This window comes from Panulirus ornatus, chromosome 37 (assembly GCF_036320965.1).
Source record: "Panulirus ornatus isolate Po-2019 chromosome 37, ASM3632096v1, whole genome shotgun sequence".
NCBI classification, from domain to species: Eukaryota; Metazoa; Arthropoda; class Malacostraca; order Decapoda; family Palinuridae; genus Panulirus; species Panulirus ornatus.
The window spans coordinates 17,917,199-17,936,151 of NC_092260.1; the positions used below are offsets into that span (position 1 = coordinate 17,917,199).

Consider the following 18,953-nt stretch of genomic DNA (forward strand, 5'->3'; position numbering starts at 1 on the left):
ACATCCCGCATGAGGGGACTAATGTGGCAACGAGACCAAGGCCTTACACCACAACACTAACCTCTGCAAGGCCGTCTCTGTCACGGAATAATTCGCAACGCAAACACATCCGAGAAATCTTATAACCTGCCATGCCTCGACACCTGGCACGACCCCCACACAACAGCTAACAATACGGGAAACAAAGACTTGGGATGTCTGAACAAACAGACTTCCTCCTTTCCCCAGCGTTAATTACCTTCCTAATGAAGAACTTCTTCAACATATTGACAATCACTTCGCCACCATCTGCCAGGGACTTCTCCATCCTGACACCACCCACTTTCCAGCCAATATTCACCAGCCCTTTCGTTCACACAATATATGCATGAAACCATATCACTAAATGGTCATACAGACTCAAGGTAAAGCGCTCCACTATAACCATTGAGTTACTTGAATATTTACAAGGATTTCCAGTCTACACAAGACTCACCCCGCCTCTGCTCCGATATCTGTACTTCTTAGCAATCATCACTTCCCGATGATTCGTCAACTTAGCAAATTTCCCTGGTATCGACGTCAGCATGCTCGCGATCGCTTGATGACCCAAAGTCACCACCTAATTACCACCCAACTTAGCGAAAGTTTTGTGTTTAATTGGATTTACACAGACAACGCAAGTTCTACAGACCCTCAGCAATTTTATAATGTTAAGACGTCCTCTACCAAACAATGACCCGTCACTATTCTCTACTTTATTCATCATAAACTAAAGAAATACAAGACCTTTCTGGATCTTGCCTTTAACTTCACCCCAACTTTCGATCTGACAGCACAGCATAATCACTCACAAACCCAATAAACCCAATACATCTCATTCTCTTGACTCGTGGACCTCTTCCAACGTCGGAGGAACGTACGCTTCTGATAAGCCTCGTCTCCCCAGTCTCATTATCTCGCCCATGGTGACACCCACATGACACAGAGACGGGACGCTAACGCTTCGCCTTCCTCAGAAGTGTCGCTCTCGTTGGGCGCATATGCGCGATACAAGTGCTTCGACGACTCTGCCACTGATCATAGCGTTAAAAAGAAAAACGAACTCTCATGACTACATCGCTTTCAAAGGGTACCCTGAACGACCGCCGCGAGGGAAAGAAAATAATGTGAAGGAAAGAGAAGAGTGCAATCCTGTGAAAGGAAAAAGTATGTCTGGCAAAATGCATAACTAGAATTAAACTGGAAGAAAAGAAAAAGACACGCGTGCCTAATGGTAAGCTTAGGAAGTTAATATCGTAAAGGAGGAGGGAATGTCTTCAAGATTTATCAACATAGAGCCATACAGATGAAGATGATACGGATGGAAGTAAGAATATAAGGGAGGATCATCATAACCTAGACGACCACCTGGAGGAGGGAGAGCAATAACAGGAAGGGAAGTAAAGTACGGTTCCTACGGCTAATGAAGCTTAACAGGGAAGGTGGTGAGAGTATAACACAGCTGCTTTCAGAGCAATACGTGTAACTACAGGTAAGGAAAGTAACGTGGAGAAAGAAAGAAGAAAAAAGAAATGTTTTTTTTTAATCACGTTATGATGGAGAAATGATATAGAATAAATATACTTTTTAATCAAGGTTTCAAATTTGCTAAAGCATGCGAGGTAAGAGCCATTGCAATAATGATGATGGAAAGAGTAAAAGAAATCACAGTTGATTAAGAGACGAGTTAACATGGAGGATCACATACACCAATCAAGGTTGTGGATGAGAAACTAAAATCAAACGTCACTTCAAATAACAACAGAGCGAATGTTTGAGAGTGGTGAGTCAACGGAATGAAAAAAAAAACTGGAGATCTTGAATATTTGGGTCATATTTCAAACAAGAACGATGAAATGGAGGGATATCAAAGACAGTTGCCACAACTTCAAGAAGAGTAATGAAGGGAAAAACTGGAAGCAGTCTTGGGGGAGAGGTTTGTTATCACAAAAAAAAAAAAAAACCCGGGTGCAACCCACACTGTTGTTTAGTGAAACATTGCTCTGTAGCGGGAGAATGGCTCGTTCGGTGCCAAGAGCCGAGATGGATTTTCCGAGAGGTGGGTGTGGAGTTGGGAGAATGGCTAGAGTGAGGAATGAGGGAACTAAATGGAGATATATTATTGTACAGGGAGTGACTCATAACATAAATCATGGAGTGTTAACGTGAAATGGATGTGTGAAGGGAACGGTTGTGGAACGATTAAAAGAGAGTACAGTGGGGAGAGAAAGTTTACAAAACATTGATATAGATAACAGAATTACATATATATATATATATATATATATATATATATATATATATATATATATATATATATATATATATATATATATATATATATATATATATATATATATCTTCATTGTCCCCCTACCCCTCTCTCTCTCTCTCAGAGAATACCCACAAGCTTGCAGAGGAGCAACATATGTATTAAGCAAACGAAGAACTGAGCGAATGGAAAGGGGAACCACGTGAGATCAAATATTACCAACAAGAACCGGATGCCTCGTGCACCTAAATGAATCACTTACAACAATGCTTGAAATCAACATATCTCTCGTGTATATTTCCCTTCCTGCTCCATCCATTAGCGCAGATGCTCAGGAAGTACGTGGGTATTCGCCCTTACTGTCAGCCAGTGCCGGAGCAACAGTTAGCAAACAAACAGTTCCAGTGTCACTAGCAGCTGCCTGTCGCGCCCGGCTGCCTCCTCCCTCCTCCTGCCTCTACACTGCTGAAGACTAAGACGGCGGAGTGGAGCACGCGAGGAATTCGGTCGCTGGAAGAGGTCGTGATGTTGTGGGCATGCTGGATACCATCATATGTGGGGTGGATACTGTGGGTGGGATGGATGCTGTGGGTGGACAAAACTAGGGTGAAATAGGTGTTGTAGATAGTCGATACACTGCTTGTGGACGGCTGTGGATGGACTAGACGCTCTGGATGACCAGCAGTCGATGGAATGGGTGGATCAGATGCTGTAGGTGTATTGTCAGTGCACTGCATTGTGTGTCTGGACCGCCACGGGTGGACTGGATGCTGCGAGTGAACAGCTGTAAGTGAACTAGTCACAGTAAATGCATTTGTTAATCTACACAGATTTAGTGCAGGGGATTGTGCGTGTGCCGAGCGCTGTTGTCGTACTGCGGTATATGGGTGGAGTAAATGCTGGAGATAAACAGGGTGCCATGCTGTGTACCGCCTATTTACTGGTGGGGGAGGGAGACTTACAGCTCTTGGGACCCTGGCGATGTTGCGTGAGCTGGGTTCTTTGTGTGGATTTAACGGTTTAGCTGAGTTCAATGTGTGGTTGTGGGTGTGGTCGCACTGGTTGGTACAGGGCTGGGTGACGCGTGGATGGTGTACATGTTGCAGGTGAACACAGTGCTGAATGAAATAGGCATTGGAGGTGCCTGGAAAAGAAATAGACCCGCTGAACGGATGGTATGTGACGAAGATACAAACTGGAGGACAGTTATGGTTCATTCATAATGTATGTAAGTAGAGACAGGATACGAGAACCAGGAGAGTAGACTGAACTCTGTGGGTTGGACTGGTTGACTATCAATGTTGGGTGGATTCTGTGGACTGGACTGGTTGATTATCATTATTTGGCGGACTATGTTCCATTAATGGACCATACGTTAAAGGTGGATAGTTGATAAATGTTTTTGGCATCCGGAAGGACCAGATGCTGTGGATGGTCCAAGTGCAGCGAGTGGATTGGCGTCTGTCGGCGAAGTGAGTTCTGTGAGTGGATTAGATTATGATGCTGCTGGGCAGAGCCGGTGCTGTGTGCTCCTAATGCTCTGAATAGACTGGGTGTTAGGGAATGTCGGAGGAGGAAGGGGGGCTTGATTTACTGAGAAAGTGAGAAATGTAAGTGGACTGAAAGCTGAGGGTGGACGGAGAGGAGAGGGTGAACAGACAGGTGTGGGCAGGGTAAGTGCGGTGGGTGCTGTGCTGTGGCTGGAGTAACAGTTGTAGGTGGGAACACTGCTTGTGTAAGGGCTGTGTGCTGTACGTGGACTGAATGCTGATAGTGGATTGCATGCCAAGTTCTCCGTGATCAGCCGCAGAAAATCGGAAGGACTACGGGGGAAAAAAAACGTATTTCCCATTTTCAATAAACGGAACATTCTCCGTCGCAAATTACCATTTACTTCACATATCCAAATTTTCTCCCTACGATATTCTCCATCAGCAATACTCACGTCAGTGAGGTTTAATATTCCCATTATGCCTCTTCAGAATCTTATACGCTGAGCCTTATTTTCTGAAGCTATTACTTGAATACAAGCTCCCCCTCCACCTTACCCCCGCTCAGAAAAAAAGAAACTTTGCTTGGGCTAATTCATTATGAAAGAGGATCTCCCGCAACAAAGAGTAACATTAAACCGTGTGGAAGCTTCTTAAAGTAGTGCTGTTCTACGAAACATTATATCTGAGAATTTATACCCCCAGGAGGGGCGTTCACTGTTGAATTACTGGAGGAGAAAAAGTTATAGTTTAAAAGATATTAATTTAATGTTACCCCTGTAAGTTTTGGCGGATAACGAAGGCTTTCTTTTTTTTTTTTTTTAAGAACCCAGTTTTCATGTCATGTCCTAAAAGCTCCTCGCAAATTTTAAGTAAACCTGTTTTGCAGGGGGGTACCTCTACAGTATGCTACTAACCCCCTTCCCTATCTAAGGCTATACCCTTCAGGTTACCTCCCTCTACAGTAGGATACAGCCATCAGTCTCTCGAACGTGTAAGAGTAACCCAGTTCTCCCCTGCAAAGTAGCTCCATCACGTCCCTCATAAATGTCACAGTCTTTGGCCACCTCCACATTCCTGTCTCTTGCCACACTAGGCGACCTAGCACCACACCTAACCATAATGGTCCAAGTCCAACTGCTCAACTTTACGCCTATACGCCCCGTAAACCATTTAATAGTTCTTAATGGCACTCAACGCCTCCCCTTTCCACACAGAGTGAAAAGTACAAAAGACACAAATGATAAATACCTAACCATTTCCTTTATAAAAAGATTCCACGGCCCAACCCACCCGCCTGAAGACAATCAGCCCCCACCGTTCTCAGCCCTCCATATTCCCATTCACCAGTATGAGCAATCTTGTTCCCCCTCCCAATAACTGTCTCGCTCTTCCTCAGGCCCCTAAGGTCCTCCTCACACACACATACACACACACACACACACACACACATAAACAGCCCCTCTTCCCCTGATGGCGATACATGGCGTCCCTGTTTCCCAAGTCATCCAACAGACAACTTCCTGTCCCACCGCGTCTACTGTCCAACTACCTCTACTGTCCCACAGCCTCGGCCATCCCTCCCCCAACACCCTCGGCAGTCACACCCCTCCCCCACAGCCCCTCACGCCCCCGGACAAAACGCTTCCTCCTACAAGTTTTCCTCATCGTTCAGAGTAGCGAGTCCCCGGGATCCTCTCTAACTTTCCTTCCCGTCCAGAACAATTTCTCTTATCATCCCTCAGTTCCCGGCGCTCGGCGCTCTCTATACTTCCTCTCTCTCCCTCTCCCCCTCCACACACACTTATCACCCAGGAAAGAGCATCACCTCGCTCGCCCCCCCCCCCCCCCCACACACACACACACACACACACACACACATCTCGACCATCCTTTCCCCTTCCACCACTTGTTTTTCTCCCTCTAACCCCAACCTCCGCCTCCGACGTCCCTGGCTGGCCACCCATACCGACGCCGGCAACCTCCCCTGCGTAATGTGACGTTTAATGCCTCCACTGTGAAATACTTCTCCTGCGGCGGAGCGTGATGCCCGGAGTTTATATAGCCGCCGCCGGTGCCACGAGGGTGCCAATTTGTCAGTAAAAATGCAAATCAAAAAGAGGCTAAAAATTGTGTCCCACGTCTGGCATAAAAGTCTCGAACCATCACTAATAACATGACTGGTTCAAAAAAGAAAAAAAAAGAGAACACAACAGTTAATAGCAGTAGTTGGGGGACCGGGTGGCTGGGTGGGTGGCTGAGTGGGGGGGCTTTCAGTGCCCACAATACGTATAAAAAAAAATACTCCTCCGGGAAAAACAAAAGGAAAAAAGAAAACCTAATCGAGCCTATCAAGGGCTGGACGGGACTGGTCAAGCGTTGCTGTCAAGGACGGAGCGCGTCCTTACCGTCAGGGAAGACCTAATAAGGACCGTGTTCTGGGCTGCGGGTTTCCTTGTGGTCACTCAGGTGATGGCAGCCAGAGCTGACAGCCGCTGTCACGAACGTTATTAACGAACGTTAGTCGCTTCTCTTGACGTCCCACACGAGGCACACAATATTCACAACACGCTGAGCCACAACGCCTGCAGCTGCTGCTGCTCCTGTTGCTGACACACTGAGTCACAACTCCTGCTGCTGATGACACACACAAAAAAGTGAAGCCTCTGTCACTGTCATATTCAACGATGTGTGGGAGACTTTTCCACACTCATTTTCAACGTGTGAGAGACTTTGACATTGCCATGTTAAACGTGTGCGAGACTTTGTCACTGTCGTAGTCAACATGGGAGACTTTGACACTGTCATATACAACATGAAAGACTTTGACACTGTCATGTTCAGCATGAGAGACTTTGTCACTGTCATATTCAACATGAAGAGACTTTGACACAGTTATATTCGACGTGTTCGAGACTTTATCAGCGTCATTATCAACGTGCAAGAGACTGTCACTGTCATATTCAACTTGTGGGAGACTTTCCACAGTCACAATCAACACATGAGAGACTGTAACACCGACACTACCACACTAAACATCTGACAGACCTTGACACTGTCATTCTAAATCTGAGAGAGAGTATGACACTGTCATAGCCACTCTCTGAGAGTTGGAATATAACACCATAAGCTAATATTCAACAAACGATTACGATAATGAACAGAGCTAATTTGAGAGACAATGACTCATTCATATTCAACCTTTGAGAGATGGCATATACCACTACAAGCTGGCTTTGAACAAATGAATGGAGGAGAAAATGAATTGAGCTAAATCATCTAATAAGCAAATTAGGTCAAAATTATTAGAGGTAAATAATTTGATAGTAAAACTACGCAAAATGAATGGAGGTAAATAATTCAATACGTAAATTAGGTAAAAATTGCGTATCATTACTAATACAGTTACTTCTCGGTTAAATATGCTTCGTTTAACGTTAATTCATATCCAGCCAACCTAGTTAAATAAAAACTGACGGTCCAACAGGGAATAATTATTCATTCAACTTAATTACTTCGAATCGTGAAGTCCAATAATTCATAAAGGACATTTTGCTAGGCTCATCAGAATTCAAATTCGTCACACTCATGTCCACTACTTTAAAAGATATCTATGATGGTTCAATATCCATATATATACATACAAATATATATATATATATATATATATATATATATATATATATATATATATATATATATATATATATATATATATATATATATAAACCTAAAACGGCCAGAATTGAACCCGGGACCCCTGCATGTCCTCTCTTCCCTTTTCTCATTTTCTCCTTTGTCTCCTCTTTCATTTTCCCTACCCGACCCACCCCCTCCCCCCTCCTCCTCCTCCTCTCTCTTTACTTGCCTCCAGACATATGTAAATAGGGTCATTACTTATGAACTGTTTTGAAAACAATCGCAAAGGTTCCTCATTAAAGGAACATCAAAACGTCGAACAATTAAAAGACACACACGTGTAACACGTCCGCAGTCGGCTCTATTAAGCAGATTATATATGCAAATGGCCAGGGGCGAGGAGGAAGATAGAGTCGTACTTTTCCTAATGGTAGGCACATAACCGCACTAACTTCTACACCAGTTACGCCCCTCAAGCCACCTCACGTAATAAGCTCTGAGCAATTTTTAACGGCCGAGGCTAAGTGATTTTTGACCATTTTTATGAAAAAGTTTTCTCATCCACGATGCCTAAAGCTTGGTCAAGGCGACTGTCAGTTATTCTTGGGTGATCACCATCTCTCTCTCTCTCTCTCTCTCTCTCTCTCTCTCTCTCTCTCTCTCTCTCTCTCTCTCTCTCTCTCTCTCTCTCTTACCATTTCATTTTCTCCCCTTCTCTCTCTCTCTCTGTTTTTCTCTTTTCCCCTCTCTCACTTTCTCCCCCTATCCCATTGTTTGTCTCTTCCCGTCTCTCAGTTATTCTCTCTCTCTCTCTCTCTCTCTCTCTCTCTCTCTCTCTCTCTCTCTCTCTCTCTCTCTCTCTCTCTCTCTCTCACACAAACACACACACAACTTTTGTACCCCTTCCCTTCTCTCATCTTCTCCGGCTCTCTATCAAACAGCTGGTCTCTTTCCCTCTCTCATTTTCACCCTTTACCTCTCTGTCTGCCTGTCTCTTTTACGCTCTCTCATCACTCTTCTCATGGAAGTAAATTCGTATTTTTTTCTTCCTCTTCAAGTTAAGAGACTGCGTCTTACCATGCAGCTTGTCTCACAAAAACAACTTGAAGCAGATCAAGAAGAAAAGTGTGCTGAACATGTAGTAAAATATACTGAACATGTTGTAAAGTATACTGAACATGTCGTAAAGTATATTGAATATGTAGTAAAGTATACTGAACATGTAGTAAAGTATACAGAACATGTAGCAAAGTTCACAGAACATGTAGTAAAGTACATAGAACAAGTAGTGCAGCATACTGAACACGTAACAAAATCTACCTCCATACTATAAACACATACTGTTATAAAGAACCTCAGGTCATGGGAGACTGACAGTGGTGCACAAAGACACGAGGAGAGAGAGCTAAAAGAGACAAACTTGTGATGATAAGACTTTCATCACCCAGTACGAACAGCGCAGCCTCTAACGTTAATCCTGGCAAAAGAAAGTCCCACCGAGGGGAATAGTGAAGGATATTCGAGAATTATAGAAGGAATATCCCACTTAATCGTTGTTGATATTCAGAAATACATGGACCATGCTTGTGGTTACGGAGACGTTAGGTATACAGAAACCAAATGGAGGACACAATGTATGTAGTTGTTCATGATAAGAGACGGTCGTATAACGAAGTCAGCGTAGGAAACCAGGTCACCCATACACTAATACATACACACGTATACTACATACAGGAAACAATAGCCAGAGGGGATGGATGGGAGAAGAGCAGACTGGGGTTTAAATCTCTCCCTATATGTGTGTGTGTATGTGTGTGTGTGTGTGTGTGTGTGTGTGTGTGTGTGTGTGTGTGTGTGCGGGTGTCCCTCAAGCCAGCAGCTTGGCACGTACATAATCTTCTTCATGTAACCTAAACATTGCACAATTCCACACGCGCTCCTTCCTGCTGACCCCTCTCACACACAATCTCCCTCACTCTCCACCTCTCTCTCTCTCTCTCTCTCTCTCTCTCTCTCTCTCTCTCTCTCTCTCTCTCTCTCTCTCTCTCTCTATCTCTCTCCTCCCCTTCCTCCCTTCATCATATTAATACAGGTGCTTTGACATTTACTTTGTACCTTCCTACGTAACTTTAAGCTATAAGCAACAGAGAAGTGGACAAATGGATTAACGTATGAGAAGAACTGAGTTCAGTGGTAATCGATAAAAAAAAGAAAAAAAGAAAAGTATGATGTCCAACAACCCTGCATACTGTGTCCCACCAGTGTAGAAAGTCCCTCGCCATACATACAAATAGTTAATTACAAATTCCTAATTACACACTGCCTCCCACCACCCGACTCGTTTCCCACCATCACCTGCACCTCACATTTAACAGATTGTGGTGAGGGAAATTGTACCAACTACGCCACAGTCTCGTCCCTCAACCTCAGATACCTCGTCATCGAGACGCACTTCGGCACCACAACTGTATCAAACCCATACCAGCTCGCATTCATCGCTACAGGACCAACCCAAATAATAAACAGACTTTGTCACTATCTTACACGTTTTCTCTTTACATTATCAGTCTTTGGCTACAGTCATTTTAGTTATGTTTGCCACTAATATTGCTAGTAGTAGTAGTAGTAGTATCAGTAGCAGTATTCGTACACAGACATGTAAACACTAAACTACATTGACCTACAGACAGGCATCCCTAATAAGCGCGATTTGTAAAATACCAGAAAATATAATGAGAAACCAGAAACGATTACTTCAAAGAAGATACAACCGAAGTGGGAGGCAAACCTGGCTTCAGGCAAGGTAGGTCAGGTGTTGCCAACCTTCTAGACTTTTATGAGTGTGACTTTCATCCTGGTCAGAGGAATGGATGTTCCTGTGTATTCCTGGACTGCCATCCCATCGCCAAGTTGATAAAGAAGCTAAAGTCAGAGGCAGGAATAAGTACAAGACTCCTTCACTGACTTGATGATTATCTTTGTGGAAGGGAGCAAAAGGACGCTGGTAAAATGCACATCCTCGAAGTGGGCTGGATTCAAAAGTGGCGTGCAGCAGGGTTAGGTCTTAGGCCCACTACTGTTCCTGTCGTATGTACACGACTTGCCTGACGGGCTGGACTCCTACCTACGCATGTTTACAGGAATCTGCCAAAGCCATGAGAGAAGTGAGGAATAATGATAACTACATCAGCTTACGTGGGGACCAAGACATCCTCCGAAGTTGACCAGATACAGGGATGATGATACTGGATCCAAGTAAGTGCAGGGTAACGAGGATGGGACAGAGTGAAAGAAAGCCTCTGTGCGATTACCTAGCGAGAAGTAAATTTACAGGATCATGTGTGTGAAAGAGACCTTAGGGTCGGCATTGTGCCTATTCCGTCCCCAGAGCTGAATCCAAGACCTGTAAAGGAAGCAGCTTATTTGCTGGCAAATATTAGAATCGCATTCAAGTATACGGATAAGAATATGACCAGCATGCTATTCACAACGTATATCAGACCAAAACCGGTTTATGCCTCTCAAGTCTAGTCACCGAACCTAAAGAGGCACAAAGATCCGATTGAGCGCGTACAGAGAGGAAACGAGAGACAGTAACTAAATCAAGAGGAGGGAGCTACAATGAAGAGCTCAGGGTTACAAAGCTGTCCACCATGGAGAGAGAGAGAGAGAGAGAGAGAGAGAGAGAGAGAGAGAGAGAGAGAGAGAGAGAGAGAGTGTGTGTATGTGTGTGTGTGTGTGTGTGTGTGTGTGTGTGTGTGTGTGTGTGTGTGTGTGCCTAACTACCTATTTACCAACGACTGCCTAAAGGATTTTACTGTGAGGCAGGTTACTGATTCGTGCTCACAAAGAGATAGTATAGCCTAGCTGGGGTCTGCTGTCTAGCAACTAAATACAACAATCTTAGAACATCATGTAATCCGTCCATTTGTCAAGCTACAGAGCTTGTAAGCCAGACTTTCCCAACACTATCTCAGAAACCTACTGAACCTTGGGCGAGATATTGCCAAAAGGAAGGGCGAGCGCGTAGCGGTCACCACAGGAAAATGTCGTTAAGAATAACGAGTCGTGTGAGTTATGCGTTGTCAAGTTTTATATGTAAGACTGAGAGAGTGCGTGTGTGTTTGTGCAGTGAGTGCTAGCAACCCGAGTGTCTATGAGGCAGATAAAGGAAATAGTAATTTGGGTCTAGGATACGAACACGACAGCCACTGAAGCACCGTCGTCACTAACCGTACCGACACCAAGGTGGGTAGTACACCCACCTACTACCTAGCAGGAGACAGAGTACTCACGACGAAGTCATGCCAAATGGCAGGGCTGGCGCGTAGCACTCACCGTAGGGAAAACACCCGAGTTATGAAAGAACGAGTCGCGTGCCTGAACATGCTGCAGGCAGTATGTTTAAGATGGAAAGAGTGTATGTATGTTTGTGAACTGAAAGCCAGGCAGCCCACGTGAGGGGGTTGCAAAAGAACAAGAAAGACAGCTACATGAGTCGCAGGAGCAACGGTACGAGACAGAGAGAGAGAGAGAGAGAGAGAGAGAGAGAGAGAGAGAGAGAGAGAGAGAGAGAGAGAGGAGTATCATCTTGCTGCGGTTTGTCGTTTCCCAATGAAATCGACGGAATCGTAAGACATCACATAATCCATCCATTAGTCAAGTCAGGGAGCAAACCTTGCTCGCAAGCCAGAATTTCCCAGCGTTATCACCAGTCATTTACCGAGCTCAATTGGCCCTCGTTGCGCCCATTAAAAATTACATACTACGTCATGAGGGGCGGTTATAACATTTATAATCATTAACACCCAACCATGAGTCGCAAGCCTACGAAATTCCATCATAATACAAATATTTTCTTTCCTTCTTTTTTTGCTTTTTCTGGACGACGTCAACACCCACAGAGTTGCGGGTCATCAACGTCCGAGGACTTTGTGATTCCTGACGCAGACAAGAACGAAGAGATTGACACGATTTGGTATTCTTATCACGACGGACCCATGGGTCCACCCCTAACAATACGTACGATTTAAAGTCCAGAAACTAACTTCCAGCACGCCTGGATGGAAGTGGTCAGACACAATGCGGGTCGAACGCACCACGAGAGCCCTACGAGGAATCTCCCCTCCCCTGTCCAGGTTAGAAGCATGGAAGCGCACTCAGCGGGGAGCAGGGAGAGCGATCGTAGGAGGGGAGCCAAAGGGAGGGAGGGAGTGAGGGAGGTAGACCAAGTATAACAGTCGTGCTGGACAAAATGTGAGCCAAAAAAAAAAAGAGGGAACGTATTTTGTTACATCCAAGCGTGGCAGAGATCTATATTTTTTCCCCGGTGTTGGCAGTTCATTTTCATTTGGTATATCCAGAAAAAAAGGTGTATTTTTGGTAAGGCAACATGTTATTTTGGCAGTTTCCGTACCTCCCTACCTCCCGCCACAACCATCTCCTCCATCATCAGGGAAAACAAATGAGTCTCCCAGCATACCTACTTGCAGAGGAACACCCACTATCCCGTTATCTACACCGGTAACCAGTTTATCTGAACCGGAGTGACATCAGCAATTTACGACTGGTACAGCTGTTGACGTCGAGTACGTAAAGAGGTACGAAGACAAGTGAGAGGGAGAGAGTCGTTCCAAAATCTGACGAGGAAGCCTTGTTCAAGTTCAGAATAAGCTAACAGTTTACGCTTTGCTTGAAGGTCGTTTACAGTCAAGAACTTACAGACTAAGTAAGGCAGCAGGAGGAGGAGCAGGAGCATCAGTAGGAGCTCTAGAGGACCATAAATATCCCCGGAAGCAAGAAGTACACTCTGAATATAGAACAGAGTCCTTAGTTCAGCAGCAGGGTCATGACTTAATCTTTATCGCAACGGCGACTCTCGGAAGATAAATTCTTACAGTCTCTCTCTCTCTCTCTCTCTCACTCTCTCTCTCTCTCTCTCTCTCTCTCTCTCTCTCTCTCTCTCTCTCTCTCTCTCTCTCATTCATAACAATGAGAGTCTGCGTTAAATATAAAACAGACTGAAAATGCTTAAGGTAAGGTTGTATATATATGTAATATGAATCTAAGCGTCTTGCACAAAAGGAAAACCAGCTGTGCGTGTGACAAGGTCCCTTCATAAAAGAGCTTTCTAAGATGAACTGCAATTTTTTCCTACATCAAACAGAAACTCGATCTTACAAACGTTTTCAAAATATGATAAAACTGCCCGAGGAACACATTACAGAAACGTTGTGTGTGTGTGTGTGTGTGTGTGTGTGTGTGTGTGTGTGTGTGTGTGTGTGTGTGTGTGTGTGTAGGAGGAAGTACAGAGTTTAGGTATCTGGAAGTGAACATGGTAGCGGATGGAACTATGAGAGTTGAAGTGAGTCACAAGGTGGAAGGAGGGGGATAAGATCCGACGTCAAGTGACAAGTGTGTGGAAGGGGAGGTCAGTGTCCGTTAGGGTAAAGGTGGCCATGTTTGAAGGTATGGTAATTTCGAAGGTGTTGTGTGCATGCGAGCCTTGGGCCCTAAAAGCAAAAGACTTGTAGATGGTAGAGGCGTTGGAAATGAAGTGCCTGAGGACAGTATGTGGTAAAAGGGACATTGGTCGCACAAGAAATGAGTGTAGAGTGAGATGGTCAGCCCACTCATACACAGAGCTAATCACGGTGTGTTGAACTAGTTTGGACATGTGGAAAGGATGAGTGAAGAAAGGTTGACTAAGAGGATCTACATGTCAGAAGTGGATGGAGCAAGGAAACGTGGGTAACTGAGAAGGTGAAGGGGGTAAATGAGGAGAGTGAGGAATGGAGTGACAAAGCCTTGAGGTACCGTAGTCGCAATATTAAGGATGGTGAGAGGCATGCATGGGATACAATGAATTGAAGCGATGTGGTATGGGTGGAAGGGAGGGCTTCCACGCGCTATCAGAAGTCTGATTCAAAGCATGTGATGCAGTCAGAGTAAATCATGGAATGGGCTATGAAGCTTAGCTATGGACAGGGGCTCTGGTTTCCTTTCTTCTGATGTATCTTTTCCCCCCAGTTCATGGTTTGCCTGTCGCCATCAGGTACAGAGCGAATTAGCCTATGAAACTCGTTACTATCCTGAATTCCACTCTACTTTCTTTTCTGCACGGATTCATTGCAAAGCTGCGTAAAGTCAAGCACACGTTCTGAAAGAGAAGTAGTTGTTCCACTGAAGAAGTCATTGATGAAATGATTTTTCCACTTTATCCTATCCACAGCGGTGTCTCGCAAGGTTCTGTGCTGTCGCCTACTATCTTTTTCTCCTCCATAAGTGATCTCTCTTCAAATTCTAACGCTCTTCACTTTTGTGCTGATTCTTTCACACTACATACTTCAACTTGCTTTTCCTCTCGTCCTTCTAATAACTGTTCTCTTTCTTGTCCTGAACATGTTTCCCCTGTCATCTCTGAATGTGGAACCAGTCACATGACTGAAATAAACAATGCTAAAACACAATTTCTCCCCATATGTGCGTCATTTCCCTCGGTTTAATCTAAAAACCCTGAACTTTAACCCTGCAATAACATAAACATATTGGGCCATCCATATCCTCCACTCCATCCGGATACCCCTCATAATGAACACCACAAAGCCTATTTCACAAAAGCCTGGGTAGTTCCACAGGAAACAAGCACTTTTCAGGCAAACAACTTTTTCACGTCTCAATGGATTTTATTCATCATCCCAGTATCATACATCTCTAGTGGACGTTCGTACTCAACTATGAGAAAGTGGAATAAAAAAATCGTTTCATCACTGTCCCTTGTATCACCGTCTCTCTAACCACCCCTTTCAATACGCCACGATGTCGCTGCCTCTTCCTCTTCTACAGGCATTATCTTGGCTACTACTCTCGTGAGCTGTCAGCGTGTGTCCTTTCTACCATGGGTAGGACCCAAAGTACGGGTCTGGCTGCTGCTTCCCACACTTTCTGTGTGGAGACCAACAACTCGAGTTTGACCAAGATGCTACGCTTTCCTCTCCTAGAACACCCATGATTTTCTCTTCCATCTTTCTTCTTTCCTTCATCCTATAACCTTTCTGCATTCAACAGTCACGTCTACAAACACCAGCAGAACCCTAATTAATTTATAATTTCCTTTATCCTTTCACCCAAGGTAGCTTTGAGTAGGGGATATTTTGCCATAGCCACGTCACTCAAACATATATATATATATATATATATATATATATATATATATATATATATATATATATATATATATATATATATATATATATAAAGAAAGCATACAAGATATTTTCAGGGAACTTCTGACTGCTCACTGGCGTTACTGTTTGGTTCCAGATATATGGCTTATCACAGGAGCGGGAGGAAATCGGTTGTGTCATTGTAAATCGACCGCCGCCAAGAACATGCCATCCGGATCGCCAAAGCAATTACGAGATTCTGTCACTGACTGACGATGTATATTTATGTGTGTGTGTGTGTGTGTGTGTGTGTGTGTGTGTGTGTGTGTGTGTGTGTGTGTGTGTTGTTCTGTTTATCAAACTGGGCGTATTTTGTTAGGTTGTTGTTTCTGACTGTATCTACACACGGTTATTGTTTGTTGTTTGAACGTATCTATGTGTGATTATTGTTTTACTCTGTTTGTTATGGCTCTTTTGATTTTGTGTTTGTTTTTCAAATATTTTTTTTGTGTGCAACATGGTATATGTGTGTGTGTGAGAGAGAGTGTTTCAAAGAGAAATAACATTTGTGTGTGTGTGTGTGTGTGTGTGTGTGTGTGTGTGTGTGTTGTGTGTGTGTTGTGTGTGTGTTGTGTGTGTGTACGTACATTCTTTAACGCATACTTTCAAGAGTACACAAATGATTTTTTGCTTCTGGGTGTTCATGTAGGAAGGAGAATTAAAATCTCTGGACAGTAAGTATACATTAACGCTTTCATAAATCTCAACAAACTGCAAAGTGAATCCATTCGACCGGAGAAGCTCATCAACATGATTGAATTGCCCCTTTCGCTGAGATTACATGTACACTGCAAATTGTGCATCATGGGAGATAATAGAGATGAAGCAAGCAGAATCCATCGCCCCAGAGGTCATTCTGGCTCATCATTACGACTGTCTGAAACGTTAACTTCACCGGGCCCTTATTACAAGGTTAGTTAGTCTTGTGTTCTCACAGCGTAACCTTTTTGTTCTTCTTCTTTTGCTGCAAATATCTGAGTTATTCTTTCAAGATGGTCGCTACAAATAAAGAAAATACAGAGATGGGATATGATTCTCAAGACACAGTACATATGTAAGTGCTCACTCTACGAGCGTTTCACTGCTTTTGAAAACATTCTCTTACTTTACACTAACAAACTTCATCTATCAAAGATCTTACCTCCACTGAATAACTTGTTAGATCGGCCTTAATATCGTACTTCATTATTTCAGTGATGGGCATTAATCTGCCACTGCTTACTACAGAGTTCGTAACATTCGGTGATGCATGAAACACTATCAGGTAACACCACTGAATCTTAACAGCTTCACATCCATTTTAGAAAGGCACCACACTGAAGTTTAACCAAGGAAGCCCCAAACAAACTACGCAGCTCAAAGAAGCTTGTCCAGTGAGTGAGGTTAGCGAGCGGCGCCACACTCCTCACTCGCTGACGGTTGGAGGGAAACTAACGCCGAGGGTAACAGCGGACCAGACCAGAGGCTGACCGTCTGTAGCGTGTTGCCACCATGGTCGCTTTGTTTCCCCCTCCCCCCCACCGTTGTGGGAAAACTCCACCGTGCTCAGGATCGATCAATTTCTCGACATGCTTCAATTCCTGTGAGTGGTGAGTCACGATCACACATACGCTAACAATGAGTCAGTGACAGAGATGCCGTCACCATGTTTACTCACGCTAGTCCAAGCTGAATGAATAATTCAGAGATTGCACCACGACTCGGCAAATATCGATTTACACTTCCAAGCATGTGTGAGACCCCTAAACTAACGCTGCTTTGTTCGCACGGGGTAAGGAGGACTGTTTCCTGGTAGCAATGGTTCAAACTTATTAATGCAAAAGTTTGTCGCAAGTTTCCAATGCATCATGTGTATTGGACATTTTTGCGAGCAGCTGGTAGACGGTTTGTAACGGTTATTTGGCCATCATCACAGTGACTGGCCGAATTTTTGCCATATGGCATCATTTGCCTCGGCGTCGGTAGTGTTTTCCCATGGTTTGATTCCCCCTACCCCAAAGCAGGAGGAAGCCAAGGTCAGGCTAAAGTTAGACTGGGTAGGTTATGTACGCTTACCCATGCCATCGCCCTCCCTTGCCAACAAATCAGAGCGATATCTGAAAATGATGTCGCCGTCATTAACTCGCTCCAGCGTTGCTCGCAGATAAATAAAAAGTGGTTTCAACCGACCGATCAGAACAACACTTCAAACCGACGTTATTTTTTTTTTCATATTAAGCATATCTGTCAATTACGCCAAAATAATATAAATCCTTTCAACGTTCGCGGTTTTACAATCATGACCTTACATCTTAAGACGGTACACCTTCAGCATCACAGAATAATGCTAAATTTATGTTGATTTTGATGATGAATATGACAGAGTCAACTGACACAGAACGGATCTGAATGAAAAAAGATGATACGCTGGTGGGACATCAAACTGAACCATTAAAATCGTTTATCAGAGTGGAGTAAATTTGTTATATGTAATTAAAGTTCACACACTGAACTGTGAATCGATGTAACAAACCATTAACAACGGTCAATATTCCCTTGATATATGGAGTTATTCCACTTATTGGTGGTGAGGAATTCTATGTTTTAAGCTAAGTAACTTACCATGTCAGCAAACTGTCTTACTATAGATATTCTCAATATTTTTTATTTGCATCTTATACGTCTCTGTTTAATTTACACTGGGCCCATTCCGTTTCACATACGCAAGGTTTTCTTATTTCTTACTCCATGTATATGCATGTTGGATTTAATGTCCATCGACAGCTAAGTGGCCATCAGCGAGAATCTGTAAAGTCAAATTCACATGAACAAAGTTTATTTCATCATGTTCGAGTTACTGGTGAATTAACTGAATATTTAGTGGGCTCTACTGGGTGGGTTGCAACACATGAACGATACCAAACGAGCGAATTATGTGCAACTGAGAATTCCACTCCCCAAGGTAACTTATAAACACGGGGTGTGAAAGGATGCCTATCTGTTTCTTTGCCTCTGTAATGTGTTCGTTGATAATCTCAAATATAAGAATCTGAACAGGGAAAACAATACCCCAAGAAGAGAAATTATGATATAAAGATGAGCCCATCACCCCTATTTATAATACTCCGTTTTTTGTTTTCGAATATTCCAATCTGATGTCCAAACCAACACGTAGATATACGTGTTGTTGGGTTATTGTTTTCTTAAGGTGGAAAGAAGGTATTAAGCTGCAGCACATACTATTAAATGCCAAAGAATCACGATATCTTTAACCGCATTACTGAAAACGTACATTAACATAAAGAACAACAGGATGAGTCTAAGATA

At 43.7% G+C, this 18,953-nt stretch overlaps 1 protein-coding gene across 1 annotated transcript in view; it reads right to left on the bottom strand.

Annotated features, from left to right (window-relative positions):
- Positions 1-17,060, bottom strand: part of LOC139760555 (uncharacterized) — a 59,275-nt gene extending 42,215 nt beyond the window's left edge. Inside the window, exon 1 of the mRNA XM_071683887.1 lies at positions 16,789-17,060. Coding sequence (XP_071539988.1) covers positions 16,789-16,851 — 63 coding nt within the window. The 5' untranslated portion in view covers positions 16,852-17,060. The remainder of the gene's footprint in view (positions 1-16,788) is intronic.
- Between the last annotated feature and the right edge of the window lie 1,893 nt (positions 17,061-18,953).